Raw genomic sequence first — 16390 nt, forward strand, 5'->3', positions numbered from 1 at the left:
GTTATTCCTCTTCATGATCCATGGCAGCCATGGAACTCAGCAATCAAAGCAAACTCAGGGCATTGGAGGCTTCTCTCACACATATGCGTGCTAGAATTGACTAAGAAATAGTAGAGACGTGCCAGAAGGGCCCCAAGACTGGAAAGTAGATCTCTATGGGAAGCAGGAATCAGTAGGTCTGAAACAAAGTACTTCCTGTTTTTGTGAACTTGGGAAGGAATGTAAGTTCTCTGTGTCTGTTTTCTCATTAAAAGTAAAAGATAATGGCAGTAGCCATCCCACAGGCCTGTGGGGTTTAAGTAAGTTAAGTGTCTGTAAAATGCTTCAGCAGTGTGAGTTAGGCATAAGAACCTGTCCAACAAACCACACATTTAATCCTGTACACCTCAAGGGCTTCTTCAGGAGGGTTGTGGAAGCCACCTCAACGAAAAAATGTCTCTGTTTGCCTTTTACATGACCACAGAGTACTGTGTTTCTCCACTGTGTTTATCACAAATAAAATTAAATAATTGTACCCTGATAGAATGGAAGACCATAACGTCAGAAGTTACTTTCACACTGTACTGGTCTATTGTAACACTGTCCTGTGTCCTTATGATGGTTAATTTGGTTGCTAACTTGGCAGGATCTAAAATTGGCCAGGAGACAAACGTGTGGCATGTCAGTGGGTGAAGCATCCACATTGGATTCGGTGAGGTAGAAAGACCCTCGCTAACGGGGCAGCAGCATCCCATGGACTGGTGTCCTCACAGCAGAGAAAGCAGAAAGTGTGCTGAGCAGGTTTCCGTCTCTCTCTCTGCTTTCTGATATGAATGCAGTGTGACGAACCACTGAAAGTTCTTCCCCACTGTGATGGACTCCTCAAACTGTGAGCCCAAATAAACCCTCATCAAGCTGCTTTTGTCAGCTGTTTTGTCATAGGGTGGGGAAAGTAACTAATGCGGTTCTCAGTAGACACTGCTGCAGGAAGAAAAGGCAGGGGGTACTCTGCTCTGAATGCTTAGCCTGAAGAATAAAAAATTAAAAAAAAAAAAAAAAAAAGAACAGCGGGTGTGGTGGTGCATGCCTGTAATACCAGCACCAAGGAGGCAAAGATGGGAGTGTTCCTAAGCCAGCCTGGCCTAACCAACAAATTCCAGGCTAGTGAGAAACTTTCTGAAATAATAAGGCAGCCAAGACCTGGTCTTTTAGTGACTGAAATGGCCAGCTATCAGAAAGAAGGAAGGAAGGGAGGAAGGAAAGAAGGAAGGAAGGAGAAAGAAGAGAAATAAAAAGAAAGGAAGAAAAGAGGAGAGAAAATCAAATCTAAAACAAAAAAAGGGGGAAGTATAACAATCAAGACAATGAGAAGAGAACCCACAGATTTCATTTTCTTATCAGTTTTTTTGTTTGTTTGTTTGTTTGTTTTTAACCATGTGTTGAAAATAACAAAGCATATGGTCAGGGACTTTAATGTCCCATCCAGTGTTTTCAGGGAGCCCAATCATCTGTTGCATGCCTTTGTATGTGGCACCAGAACAGTCTTGCACGTTCATGGAAAAAAGTCAGATTGCACTCTTGCTCAGGGTAAGTAAGGGCTGTGGCCCAGTAGACACAAACTGGATTCTATTCACCTCAACAAAATGAAACATCAGCTCTCACTCTCTCTGTACAAATGTAACTACGTGGGGGAAACAAAAGGAAGTCTGACTTACTCTTAGTGAAAGCTCCACATTTTCTCCTCCCCAAAGATCCATCCCCTTGTCATATTGCCCGAGTTCGTTAAAATAATGTCTGTGTATAGCAAAAATTCCTCCTGCCATTGCAGGTGACCTAGAAAGGAGTAAAAAACATTAAATAAATTCCAGAGAGATAGTGATACTAATTCTTCTAAAAATATATAAAGTGTTATTGTTGGCTCATTGATTAAGAACATTTACTGCTTTTTCAGAGGACCTGTTTGGGTCTCAGCACCCAGGCCAGACAACTCACAGCCACCTGTAACTCAGGCTCCAGGTGATCTGCTGCTCTCTTCTGGCCTCTGTGTTTCCTGTAGCCACCATTTCACTCTGCACTTCCAGGAGATCAACTCTTGGATTCCACTTGTGTAAGATGGTGTGGTGCCTATCTGTCTATGACTGGCTCATTTCAGTTAGCATAATGGCCTCTAAGTTCATCCATGTTTTTTACAGATGGTGAGTTTCATATGTTATTGGCTGAACATTATTCCCCTTTGTACATGCCCTACATTTTCTTATCCATTCAGCTGTAAGAGGCAGGTTGATTCATGGATGCTATTCATGCTAGAGTAAGAATGAGGGTCTCTTAAACATACTGACTTCATTCCTTTAGGCATATTGTCAGTGATGGGATTGCTGGGCCATAAGGTTATTCTACTTTTAATTTTGAAAGAACTGTGACACTATTTTCCAGTGTCTAGCTACATTCGTTTCCACAGAAGACAAGACTTTGCCGTCTTAGTGGAATGAGCCAGTGCTCAATGGGGCTTGGATTTATATCCTTTGATAAGGAGGGATACTGAGACATTTTCACATACCATTGGCCATTTCTATTTTTATCTTGAAAAATGTGTATTCATGTCTTCTGACTAATTTTTGAACTTTTTCTTGCTATTTTTGAGTGTCTTATATGCTCTGGGTGTTAATCCAGATATACAACTGCAGGCATTCCTTGCATCCTGTGTCCTCTCTGCTTCGCTGACTTTTCCTTCACTCTGCAAGGGCTTTCAATCTGTTGCAACCCCATCCTCCATGTTTACTTTTATGTCCTGTGCTCTTCAGATCCATAGTCACCAAATCTTTGAGTAGTTGAATGTCATAACATATGTTCTCAACTAGTAGCATTCTAATTTTGGGTTTTACATTTATATCAAATTTGTTTTGACTTTGTTGTATGGCAAAAGATGGTATTACAAAGCTGAGCATTTTGGCACGTGCCTATAATCCCAGAACTCTGAGAGGCCGAGGCAGGCATGTCTCTGTGAATTCAAGGCCAGGCTGATCTACAAAGTGAGTACAGGACAACCAAGGATACACAGGGAAACCCTGCCTTAAACGAAACAAAACAAAACAAAAAATGGGGTTACTTGTATTGATTACTTGTGGCTGTGATAAAGTACTGTGACAAAGCAACATAAGGGAGGTTCTGCATCCTTGCATGGCCCGGGTCCTGGAACTCTGACAAGGGTTGAAGAAAGAATGGACAGACACGCAGGTGCATTGACCCAGAAAAGCTGGGATCTGGCGGTCTTTGGTAGCTTTGATAGAGAAGCTCTGGAAGCTTAGTATGCGTATTGTTTATATTTGGACAGTGAGGTGGGGTTATTATACAAAGCTGAAAAGGACACAGGTTTAACTCATCTCTCAGTTGGAACAGTCTCTGTAGGGGAGCAGTCTTCAGGCCTTAAACATGGAGCAAGGGCTATGGTAGACATTTTCTGCAGTCAATATTCACACTGGGACCTAAGGAAGACTTTTCCATCTTTCTAAGCCCATGGGGGAGGAAAAAGGCTTTGCCACTCCCGTGGCTGAGGCTTTGGAGTCTTTGGCATAGATGTGCCCATATCAGCAGTACACACTCAGGACTTTAACTCATTCCCTATGAAGAATACAGTCCATTGTGGTGAGGAGAGGAAGTTAAGACAGAGGGAGCCTGAAGGAGCTAGTCACATTACATCCACATTTCCATAATCAGCAAGCAGAGAACCTATACTTTTACCACCTTTTTTTTTTTTTTGAGACAATGTTTCACTGTACATTAGGCTAGCTTGGACCTCACAGAGATCTGCCTACCTCTGCCTCCTAACTGCTTGCAGTTTGAAGAAATCACAGTAATTTTAGAGAAAAATGATGTATGGGGATTGTGCCCTTGCCAAGGGTAATAATGATGAGTAATAATGTAATAATAAAGTAATAATGATGAGGGTAGACAAGATGTCTGGTGACTGGTTTAGCTTGAAGATGGTCGTAACAGATTTGCTGATGAGTAGGACAGGAATATTGGAAGATGACAGGAATCTAGGTTGATACTTGGAGTTCTCCACATTGCAGACAGAGTTGCTGCCCACAGAGATGGGAAGTCCTGGTTTCATAGGAAGCTTAATGTTCAGACCAATGTGAGATATGCATTTAGCACCCCTGTGGGGAGGCCAGTCAGGCAGCAAGTGCAGTGTGACAAAGTACTGGGCAAGAGCAACTTAGAAAGGGTCAGTTTAGCTCACAGGTCCAGGGTGACAGGACGTCATGATGACAGGAGTGTGAGGCTGTGGTCATATTGCACCTCCATGAAGTAGAGGAAGATACTGATGCTCAGCTAGCTTCCTGCTGTTAGTCAGTCCAGGGCCCAGCCCATGGGATGGTACCAGTCACACTTGTAGAGGTGCTTTTTACCTCAATTAACAGTCAAGAAACCTCTTCCTAGGCACATTCAGAGGGCTTGTCTTCTTAGATCATGTTAAGTTCATAGGAATATTTTTAACATTAATTTATTTTGTGTATATATAGTTAACGTGACAGAGAAGAAAGTTTTAAAGTTGTATAGATGCAAAACAGTATGTGTATGGGTACTTGTATGTTTTATGGTATGTGTGTGTGAAAGCCAGACAACAACCTGCAGGAGTCAGTTTTCCATGTGGGTCCTGGGAATCAAAGTTGGGTTTCCAGATTGGAAAGTGCCTTTTCTTGCTGAGTCTGCTTGCTGCCCTCACAAATAAAAGTATTTAAAAAGCAACTGTGAAGAGTCTCGTGCATTTGAAGGGCACACAAGGTATACATGTTACACCTGTTTCAGAGAGGGACACTGATGTCAGGTGGACATTGATGACAGATGAACACTGATGACAGGGCTCCCAGTACTAGCTTGTGCACATCCAAGAGCAGGGATCTTGTCTATCCTCAGTACCATCAGAGTGGGTGGAAGAGGGAACTAGCAGCTGATCTCCTTTTTTGTGGGCCCAACCTCGTAGGCTGAGAAAGCCTAATCTCTGGGGACAGCCAGAGAAATAGGCAGGTGTAATGTGAAGTCTCTGTTGAGAATAGGCATGCTGGGGCTGAGCAGTCTCCAGTGGGAAGTGGGCAGTGAAGTGCTCAGGAAGATGGCTGATCCTACATGGTCAACACTTCAGAACTATGTAATATTCCAGAGGGTTCTTCCATGAACTACTATGTAATTTCACAACTCTCCCTTCTACTTTCTACATTGTTTTAATTTCATCCTCGAATTATGAGCCAAGACTGCCTCTTAAGAGTAGCATGTCCAGGTTTGGCCAGACACCTCCTGAGGATCACACTCAAGATTTATTTCCACATGCACACAAAGATGTGTGAGCACACTTCATATAAACACATACACACATACAAATGATTTTATTTCATCAGATGAGGGGATGAGAGCCATTCCCAAGCCTTTCTTGCTGTTTCTGAACCTTGCCTGGGTAGTTCAACTCAGCTTTTCTGGCCAAAACTCCTCTCCAAGCTGACTGACTCAAACTGGCTTCTCTTGACTTCTGACGGAATTGCTTTACCTGGCCTCAAACTAATTCTGGCAAAATGTTTTAATCTGGCTCCTCATTCTCTGGCTCACTGTGTCCTCATCTGTGTCTAGCTTGTTCTCTTGCCACCTGTCTCTGTAAAACTGTCCTGGTAAGAAATACCTTTCTCTGTCTGCACTGTTCTTAAGTGTCCCCTCTTCCTTGTCCTATTCTCATGAGAGTTGGCCGTGTCCTATATCTGACTCCTTCTGTCAAATCTTTCTCTGATTTGTCACTTTGTCTGCCTCTCAATTAGATGTCACTTTCAAACATGGCTGCTTTCTTCTATAAACTAACCTTACCTTCATTATTTGGGATTAAGGGTGTATAATAAGGTCATGTCTGTATTCCAGCCAGATCATACTGTGTTCCAGAGTGTCTGTATGCCAGCTGGATTACCTAGAATGTCTTTGGATGTGATCCCCTGCCAGAGCAGCCATGTGGTGGATTAAAATTTCTCTACACTCTCTCAGTGGTCATTGAAAATCAGGGTAGCATTAAACAGCTATGGTAGCTTCCTGAATATGGTGGAGCACAAGGGACAGTGTCATTTGAACAAATTTAGCATCTACCAAATTCTGGTATTCAATACTTTAGGAAACAAGCAAGCTGAGCATAGTGGTACATACCTGTAATCCCAGCACTCAGGAGGCAGAGGCAGCAGATTTCTGTAAGTTTGAGGCCAGCCTGGTATAAAGTGTTCCAGGACAGTCAGGCCTATTTTGAGAGACCCTGTCTCAAAAAAAAAAAAAAAAAAAAAAAAAAGAAGAAAAATGAAGAAAGAGAGGAAATAAAGAGAAAGAGAGAAAACAGTGGCAAAATAAAACACTGATTTTTTCACTATAGTCCCCCAAACAAGAAGAATCTTACCGAATGGGTTTGGTTGGTCCTTCTGGGTCGTCGTCCATCTCACTTGAGAAAGCATTGTCCCATCTAAAACTCAGGCTCCAGTCAAAAGCTCCCCTTACAACAGGAGCCGCCTTATAATCTAGGGTGAAGTCATCAATGACATCGATCACAGGGCACACCACCATTTTGTGGTCTGTAGCAATGGCATGTAGCAGGGGCTCCAGCCAGACTATGTTCACCTCACAGTGGCTATCCAAGAACACCAGGATGTCCCCTGTAAGCAAGAGCAGACTAGAGTCAGTCCTTGTCCTAGAGATACTATTGCTGTGATGAAAAACATGATGGAGCTGGGTGGTGGTGGCTCACACTTGTAATCCCAGCACTTGGGAGGCAGAGGCAGGCGGATCTCTGAGTTTGAGGCCAGCCTGGTCTACAGATGAGTTCCAGGACAGCCATGACTACACAGAGAAACCCTGTCTCAAAATAGCAAGAAAGAAGGAAGAAGGAAGGAAGGAAGGAAGGAAGGAAGGAAGGAAGGAAGGAAGGAAGGAAGGAAGGAAAGAAGGAAGGAAGGGTTAAAAAAGGAAAAAAAGAAAGAAAAAGACCAAATACAACTTGGGGAGGGAAGTGTTTATTTGGTTTACACTTCCACATCGCAGTCCATCACTAATGGAAGTCAGGACAGGAACTCAAACAGAACGGGCAGTCAGTTTGCAGGAGTGCTGCTTACTGGCTTGTTCCCATGGCTTGCTCAGTCTGTTCTCTTACAGTGTCCAGGATCACCAGCCTAGAGGTGGCACCATTCACAATGGGCTAAGCTCTCACATCAGTTGCTAATTAAGAAAATGTTCTACAGGTTTGCCTACATCCTTTATGAGGGGCGCTCATTTTCTCACTTGAGACTCCCTCCTCTGATTATTCTCAGTTTTGTCAAGTTGACATAAAACTAGCCAGCACAGTCCCTGGAGGAAAATATTCAATCCCAATGCAAGTTGGATGCAGTGAGGATTCATTGAATGTTTTCTATGTGCTTGGTACCTCAAGTTGCATTGAGGGAAATGAGAACTATGTTTTTAAATTTTTTAATTTATTACAATTTATTAACTTTGTATTCCAGCTGTAGCCACCTCCCTTATTCCTTCCCAATCCCGCCCTCCCTCCCTTTTCTCTTCCCATGCCCCTTCCCCAGTCCACTGATAAGGGAGCTCCATCTCTCCTTCCATCTGACCCTAACCTATCAGGTCTCATCAGGACTGTCTGCATTGTCTTCCTCTGTGGCCTGGTAAGGCTGTTCCCAACCTCAGGGGAAGATGATCAAAGAGCTATCCACTGAGTTCATGTCAGAGAGAGCCCCTGTTTCCATTACTAGGGAACCAACTTGGACACTGAGCTGCCATGGGCTACATCTGTGAAGGTCTTCTAGGTTATCTCCATGCATGGTCCTTGGTTGGAGTATCAGTCTCAGGAAAGACCCTATGCCCAGATTTTTTTTGGTTCTGTTGCTCTCCTTGTCTTTCTGTTTCCCTCTTCTTTCCTGAGATTCCCTGAACTCTGCCCAAAGTTTGGATATGATTCTCAGCATCTGCCTTGATACCCTGATGGGTAGAATCTTTCAGAGGCCCTCTGTGGTAGGCTCCTGTCCTGTTCCCTGTGTTCTCCCTCTTCCTATGTCTACCCTGTTTGCCTTTCTGAATGAGGATTGAGCATCTTACTCAGGGTCCTCCAGTATAACTTCTTTAGGTGTACAGATTTTAGTATGATTGTCCTATATTCTATGTCTAATATCTACTTATAAGTGATTATATACTATATGTGTCTTTCTGCTTCTGGGATACCTCACTCAGGATGATCTTTTCTAGTTCCCACCATTTGCCTGCAAATTTCATGATTTCCTTGTTTTTAATTGCTGAGTATATACCATGTGTGTCTTAAGGATCTTTACCAACGCTATATCTGACGGGGTTAAACAGCAACACATTAAGTAATCCAATTTAAAAATGGGGTACAGAGCTAAACAGAGAATTCTTAATAGAGGAATATCAAATGGCAGAGAAACACTTAAAGAAATGCTCAACATCCTTAGCTATCAGGGAAATGCAAATCAAACGACCCTGAGATTTCACCTTACACCCATCAGAATGGCTAAGATCAAAAATTCAAGTGACAACACGTGCTGGAGAGGATGTGGAGAAAGGGGACCCTCCTCCATTTCTGGTGGGAATGTAAACTTGTACAACCACTTTAGAAATCAATCTGGTGCTTTCTCAGACAATTAGGAATAGAGCTGCCTCAAGATCCAGGTATACCACTCCTAGGCATATATCCAAAATATGCTCAAGTATACAACAAGGACATTTGCTCAACCATGTTCATAGCAGCTTTATTTGTAATAGCCAGAATCTGGAAACAACCCAGATGTCCCTTAATTGAGGAATGGATAAAAAATTTGTGGTACATTTACACAATGGAATACTACATCAGCAATTAAAAACATGGAAATCATGAAATTTGCAGGTAAATGGTGGGAACTGGAAAAGAGCATCCTGAGTGAGGTATCCCAGAAGCAGAAAGACACACATAGTAAATCTAGATTTTTTTTTACAGTGCATGACAAAATATATAATAATTTTGCTTAATTTCCTAACACAATCTGTTTTATATTGATTTTCAGAAAAAGTACAAAACTAGCCAGGCAGTGGTGACACATGCCTTTAATCCCAGCACTCAGGAGGCAGAAGCAGGTGAATCCCTGTGAGTTTGAAGCCAGCCTGGTTTGCAGAGTGAGTTCCAGGTCAGCCAGGGCTACACAGAGAAAAACAAAAACCAAACCAAACCTAAAACAAATAAAACACTATTATCCATTTTATGAAATCAGTAAAGCAAAGTATAAGAAAATAATACAGAAATATTATGAATCAATTTTGCTTTTGAATGTAGATAGTTATTAGCATGGGGTATAGAAAGAGAGGAGAGGGAAGATATGAGCTAACTGAGTGACAAGACAAATGTCTACATCATGAACATTTACATAAGGTTATCTGGGCACTCCATGAGGCCCAGAACTATCCTCATCTTGCTGTCAGAGTCCCCTGGGAGTGGGCCCCACAGTCTGGCCACCCCAAGCTTGCTATCCTTACACCTGTACAGATGTGGACACCCGGGTCTCCTGCTCAGGGTTAGATCAGGGCCATCAGCCCACAAGTCTAACTCTTCCCTCTCCAATGGAGCCCTCTCCTTCCTCTTGCAGCTTCCAGAGCCCAAGACAACCTTGAATGATAACTTTGCTGTCTCCTAACATGTGGGCTGGATCATACCATGTGGAAGCCATCATCCTTGGCAACTCATAACAACAAAAAGGTCCCTTTGTTTTCCAGAATGGAAGGTTATCAGCTGTTGGGGTCCCATCATTGCTATCTAGGGGCTGATGTTATAGTGCCACTAATAAACTTTTAAAAAATTTTTATTAATTACACTTTATTCACTTTGTATCCCTCCATAAACACCTTCCTCCTCCCCTTCTGATCCCACCCTCCTTCCCCCATCTTCACGCATGCCCCTCCCCAAGTCCACTGATAGGGGAGGTCCTCCTTCCCTTCCTTCTGATCATAGTCTATCAGATCTCATCAGGACTGGCTGCATTGTCCTCTTCTGTGGCCTGTTAAGGCTGCTCCCCCAACAGGGGGAGGTGATCAAAGAGCAGGCCAATCAGTTCATGTCAGAGGCAGTCCCTCTTCCCATTACTATGTAACCCACTTGGGCACTAAACTGCCATGGGCTACATCTGTGCAGGGGTTCTAGGTTATCTCCATGCATGGTATTTGGTTGGCGTATGAATCTCTGGGAAGACTCCAGTGTTCAAATTTCTGGTTCTGTTGCTCTCCTTGTGGGGTTCCTGTCCTCTCCAGATCTTACTATTTCCCACTTCTTACATAAGATTCCATGCACATTGCCGAACAGTTGGCCGTAAGTCTCAGTATCTGCTGTGATAGTCTGCGGGGCAGAGCCTTTCAGAGGCCCTCCCTGGGGGAGAGGTTAGCTTGTTTCCTGTTTTCTTCTTCTTCTGATATCCTTCCTCTTTGCCTTTTGGGATGGGGATTGAGCATTTTAGTCAGGGTCCTGTCTCTTGATTAGTTTCTTTAGATGTACATATTTTAGCAGTTTTATCCTATATTACATGTATGTATGAGTGAGTATATACCGTGTGTGTCTTTCTGCTTCTGGGACAGCTCACTCAGGTTGACCCTTTCCAGGTCCCACCATTTACCTGCAAATTTCATGATTTCCTTATTTTTCATTCCTGAGTAATATTCCATTGTGTAGATGTACTACAATTTCTGCATCCATTCTTCAGTTGAGGAGCACCTGGGCTGTTTCCAGCTTCTGGCTATTAAAAATAAACTGCTACAAACATGGCTGAGCAAATGTCCTTATTGTGTACTTGAGCCTCTCTCTTTTGGATATATGCCTAGGAGTGGTATGGCTGGATCTTGAGGAAGCACCAGATTGATTTCCAGAGTGGTAGTACAAGTTTACATTCCCACCAGCAGTGGAGAAGGGTTCCCCTTTCTCCACAGCCTCTCCAGCATGTGTTGTCACTTGAGTTTTTGATCTTGGCCATTCTCATGGGTGTAAGGTGAAATCTCAGGGTTGTTTTGATTTGCATTTCCCTAATGGCTAGTGAGGTTCAGCATTTCTTTAAGTGCTTCTCTGCCATTCGGTATTCCTCTACAGAGAATTCTCTGTTTTGCTCTGTTCCCCATTTTTTAAGTGGATTACTTGGTTTGCTGCTTTTCAGCTTCTTTAGTTCTTTATATATACTTGATATGAGTCCTCTCTCAGATAAAGGGTTGGTGAAGATTCTTTCCCAATCTGTAGGAGGTCGCTTTGTTTTGATGATGGTGTCCTTTGCTTTGCAGAAGCTTTTCAGTTTCATGAGGTCCCATTTATTGATTGTTGCTCTTAGAGCCTGTGCCGTTGGAGTTCTGTTCAGGAAGTTTTCCCCTGTACCAATGAGTTCTAGGGTATTCCCCACTTTTATTTCAAGCCAATTTAATGTGTCTGGTTTTATGTTGAGGTCTTTGATCCACTTGGACTTCAGTTTTGTGCAGGGTGATATGTATGGATATATTTTCATTTTTCTACATGTAGACATCCAGTTGGACCAGCACCATTTGTTGAAGATGCTATCTTTTTTACATTGTATGGTTTTGGCATCTTTGTCAAATATCAGGTGTCCATAAGTGTGTGAGTTTATTTCTGGGTCCTCTGTTCGGGTCCATTGATCCACCATTCTGTTTCTATGCCAGTACCATGCAGTTTTTAAAACTGTTGCTCTATAGTACAACTTAAGAGCAGGGATGGAGATACCTCCGGAAGATCTTTTATTGTAGAGGATTGTTTTAGCAATTCTGGGTTTCTTGTTATTCCATATGAAGTTGAGAATTTTTCTTTCCAGGTCTGTAAAAAATTGTGTTGGTAATTTGATGGGAATTGCATTGAATCTGTAGATTGCTTTTGGTAAGATGGCCATTTTTACTATGTTAATCCTGCCAAGCCATGAGTATGAGAGATCTTTCCATCTTCTGATGTCTTCTAATTCTTTCTTCAGAGGCTTGAAATTTTTTTCATACAAGTCTTTGACTTGCTTGGTTAGGGTTACACCAAGGTACTTTATGTCATTTGTGGCTATTGTGAAGGGTGTTGTTTCACTAATTTCTTTCTCAGCCCTTTTGTTTTTTGTATACAGGAGGGCTACTGATTTTTTTGAGTTAATTTTGTATCCAGCCACTTTGCAGAAAGTATTTGTCAGCTGTAGGATTTCCCAGGTAGAATTTTTGGGGTCACTCAAGTATACTGTCATATCATCTGCAAATAGTGGTAATTTGACTTCTTCCCTTCTAATTTGTATCCCCTTGATCTCCTTCAACTGTCTTATTGGTCTAGCAAGGACTTCCAGAACTATGTTGAAGAGATATGGAGAGAGTGGGCAGCCTTGCCTTGTCCCTGATTTCAGTGGGATTTCTTTAAGTTTCTCTGCATTTAGTTTGATGTTGGCTATAGGCTTGCTGTATATTGCCGTTACTATGTTTAGATATGTGCCTTGTATCCCTGATCTCTCCAAGACTTTAAACATGAATGGATATTGGATTTTGTCAAATGCTTTTTCGGCATCTAGGGAGATTATCATGTGTTTTGTTTTGTTTTTCTTCCAGTTTGTTAATATGGTGGATCACATTGATGGATTTCCATATATTGAACCACCCCTGCATACCTGGGATGAAGCCTACTTGGTCATAGTAGATGATATCTTTGATGTGATCTTGTATTTGGTTTTCAAGTATTTTGTTGAGTATTTTTGCATCAATGTTCATAAGGGAGATTGGCCTGAAATTCACCTTCTTTGTTGGGTCTTTGTGAGGTTTAGGTACCAAGGTGACTGTAGCTTTATAGAGTGAGTTTGGTAGTGTTCCTTCTGTTTCTATTTTGTGGAATAGTTTGAAGAGAACTGGAGTTAGCTCTTCTTTGAAGGTCTGGTAGAATTCTGTGCTAAAACCATCTAGTCCTGGGCTTATTTTGGATGGGAGACTTTCAATGACTGCTTCTATTTCCTTGGGGGATATAGGACTATTTAGTTGATTTACCTGGTCTTGATTCAGTTTTGTTAAGTGGAATCGATCAAGAAAATTGTCCATTTCATTTATATTTTCAAATTTTGTGGAATATAGACTTTTGAAGTAAGTCCTAATGATTGTTTGGAATATCCTCAGTGTCTGTAGTTATGTCCCCCTTTTCATTTCTGATTTTGTTGATTTGGATGGTATCTCTCTGCCTTTGAGTTAGTTTGGCTAAGGGTTTGTCTATCTTGTTGGTTTTCTCAAAGAACCAGCTCTTGGTTTCATTGATTCTTTGAATTGTTTTATTTGTTTATAATTGATTGTTTTCAGCCCTGAGTTTGATTATTTCCAGCCATCTACTCCTTTTTGGTGTGTCTGCTTCTTCTTTTTCTAGGGTTTTCAGGTGAGCCATTAAGTTGCTTGAATGGACTGTCTCAAATTTCTTCTTGAAGGCACTTAGTGCTATGAACTTTCCTCTTAGCACTGCCTTCATTGTGTCCCACAAGTTAGGGTATGTTGTGCCTTCATTTTCATTGAATTCTAGGAAGACTTTAATTTCTTTCTTTATTTCTTCCCTGACCCATCTGTCATTTAGTAGCAAGTTGTTCAATTTCCATGTGTGTGTAGGCTTTTTGCTATTTCTGTTATTGTTGAGGTCCAGCTTTATTCCATGGTGATCAGATAGGATACAAGGGATTATTTCAATCTTCTTATATCTGTTGAGGCTTGCTTTGTGACCCACTATATGGTCTATTTTGGAGAAGGTTCCATGAGGTGCTGAGAAGAAGTTAAATTCTTTTGTGTTTGGGTGTAAGGTTCTGTAAATGTCTGTTAGGTCCATTTGATCCATGACCTCTGTTAGAGGTCATTGTTTCTTTGTTTAATTTCTGTTTTGTTGACCTGTCTTTTGTTGAGAGTGGGGTATTGAAGTCTCCCACTATTAATGTGTGGGGATCTATGTGTGGTTTAAGTTTTATCATGTTTCTTTTACAAATGTGGGCGCCCTTGTATTGGGGGCATAGATGTTCAGGATTGTGATGTCTTCCTGGTGGAATGTTCCCTTAATGAGTATGAAGTGTCCTTCCCCATCTCTTTTGATTAAATTTGGTTGAAAGTCTATTTTATCAGATATTAGAATGGCTACTCCTGCTTGCTTCTTGGGTCCATTTGCTTGGAAAGCTGTCTTCCATCCCATTATCCTCAGGTAATGTCTATCTTTGTGTCTTAGGTGTGTTTCTCATATGCAACAGATTGCTGGGTCTTGTTTACGCATCCATTCTCTTAGTCTGTGTCTTTTTATTGGAGAATTGAGTCCATTGATGTTGAGAGAAATTAATGACCAGTGGCTGTTAGATCCTTTGATTTTGATGTTGGCTGTGGTTATAAGTTTGTGTGTTTGGTTGCTTATTGTTTTACTGTAGTGAGGTTAATTATTTCCTGTGTTTACTTGAAAGTAGCTAGTTTTCTTGGGTTGTATTTTCCCTTCTAGTGTCTTCTGTAATGCTGGATTTGTTTGTAGGTATTGTTGAAATTTGTTTTTGTCATTGAATATCTTGTTTTCTCCATCTATGAGGATTGAGAGTTTTGCTGGGTATAGTAGCCTGGGCTGACATCTGTGTTCTCTTATGGTCTGCATGATATCCGTCTAAGCCCTTCTGGCTTTCATAGTCTCTGTTGAAAAGTCAGGTGTGATTCTAATGGGTTTGCCATTATATGTTACTTGGCCTTTTTCCCTTGCAGCTTTTAGTATTTTTTTCCTTGTTCTGTATACTTACCGTTTTGATTATTATGTGGCGGGAGGATTTTCTTTTCTGGTCTAATTTATTGGGTGTTTTATAGGCCTCTTGTATTCTTATTGTCCTCTCCTTTAAGTTGGGGGAATTTTCTTCAATGATTTTGTTGAAAATATTTTTTGGTCCTTGGAGGAGGGAATCTTCTTTTTCCTCTACTCCTATTATTCTTAGGTTTTGTCTTTTTATGTTGTCTTGGATTTCTTGGACGGTGTGTGTCAGGAATTTTTTAGATTTAACATTTTCTTTGACAGATACATCAATTTCTTCCATTGTATCTTCCACACCTGAAATTCTTTCTTCCATATCTTGTAGTCTATTGGTTATGCTTACCTCTGTAATTCCTGTTTTCTTCCCTAAGTTCTTTCTCTCCACAATTTCCTCCATTTGTGTTTTCTTTAATTTTTCCAATTCTATCTTCAGGTCTTGAGCCATTTTGTTGATTTCCTTCACCTGTCTGACTGTATTTTCCTGTTTTCCTTCAATTCCTTCAGCTGTTTGTTTGAACAATCCTCTGTTTCTTTTATTTCTTTCAGTGATTTAAGTATTTCCTCTCTAAAGTCCACAAACTGTTTGGCTGCAACTTCCTGTATTTCTTCACGGATGGCCATACTCCGTTTTTCTTTATCTTCTTCTATTTCTTTACGGATGGCCATAATCTGCTTGTTTTTATATTCCTCTATTTCTTTACGGATCGCCATAATCTGTTTGAGTTGATCTTCCTCTAGTTCTTTATGCATTTTATTTGTTTCCTCTGTTATCCTCTTCATGAGCATAGATGTTAGGTCATCTTCTTGAATTTCATTTATGCTGGGGTGTCCAGGGCTACTTGCCCCTGGATAACTGGGTTCTGGAGATGCCATATTGCTGTCTTTTGTTGGTTGAGCTTTTACACTGGCCTCTACCCATTGGGCTATCATAGTGTTTGGAGTTAGTTTCTGGTCGTTCCTGGAATCCTGTGGTAGACAGAATCCCCTTGGCAGGAAGATAGTTTTTCCTGGAAGAAGCCTCCTCAGCTTTTTGGGTATAGTTACTGCATGGCTGGTGTTTTTCAGGAGTTGCCACAGCTCACCTCAGGCATAGAGACCTGAGTGGTAACTGTGGTCCCTGTTAGTCGAGAGGGCTCTCCTCTCATCCAGAGAAGTCCTGGAGACAGCTGCCCTGCCTCTGAGTTTCTTGCTGTGAATTTAGTGAGCTGCTGCTGTAACCTGTGTGTCCCTTGGTTTGGTCAGTTTTGTTAGGGATAAGTGGTTGCCCCTTGGAGCAGTATCTGGGGGTTGATCTCGGGGATCCTGGGCTTTTGTAGGTCTGAGGTTGGGGCTCTGTGCCCCAGTACCCAAGCAGTAATCTGTGGCGGGTGAGTACTGCTCTCCTGGTAACAGCAGTCTATCTGGTGCATAGCAGGTCCCTGGGTTGGGCCAGTCCGTGGGAACTTTTCAGGGGATATACTGGGTGGCTTAAGTCCATCCCCTTTGCTTCGTTCCCTGTGAGGATTTCTCCCAACAGTGATTCCAAGTCTCTGGTGTCCTGGGGCGCACTGTTCTGTCTGTGAGGAATAGTTAGTACAAAGCAGGTCTCTGGGCTGTCCATGCGCCCACCCGCTAGTCTGC

At 41.9% G+C, this 16390-nt stretch overlaps 2 protein-coding genes across 4 annotated transcripts in view; one reads left to right on the forward strand and one right to left on the reverse strand.

Annotated features, from left to right (window-relative positions):
- Prkag2 (protein kinase AMP-activated non-catalytic subunit gamma 2) overlaps nucleotides 1-16390 on the forward strand; it is a 366379-nt gene that overhangs the window by 11638 nt on the left and 338351 nt on the right. The window lies entirely within an intron of this gene.
- The window catches only part of Galntl5 (polypeptide N-acetylgalactosaminyltransferase like 5), a 34060-nt gene that overhangs the window by 9080 nt on the left and 8590 nt on the right, over nucleotides 1-16390 (reverse strand). For both annotated transcript variants that reach the window (XM_060374093.1, XM_060374094.1), the window contains exons 5-6: nucleotides 6398-6650; nucleotides 1695-1812 (exon numbers count right to left, since the gene is read on the reverse strand). In XM_060374093.1, coding sequence (XP_060230076.1) covers nucleotides 1695-1812; nucleotides 6398-6650 — 371 coding nt within the window. The remainder of the gene's footprint in view (nucleotides 1-1694; nucleotides 1813-6397; nucleotides 6651-16390) is intronic.

The sequence above is a fragment of the Meriones unguiculatus genome, chromosome 21 (genome assembly GCF_030254825.1).
Source record: "Meriones unguiculatus strain TT.TT164.6M chromosome 21, Bangor_MerUng_6.1, whole genome shotgun sequence".
NCBI lineage: Eukaryota > Metazoa > Chordata > Mammalia > Rodentia > Muridae > Meriones > Meriones unguiculatus.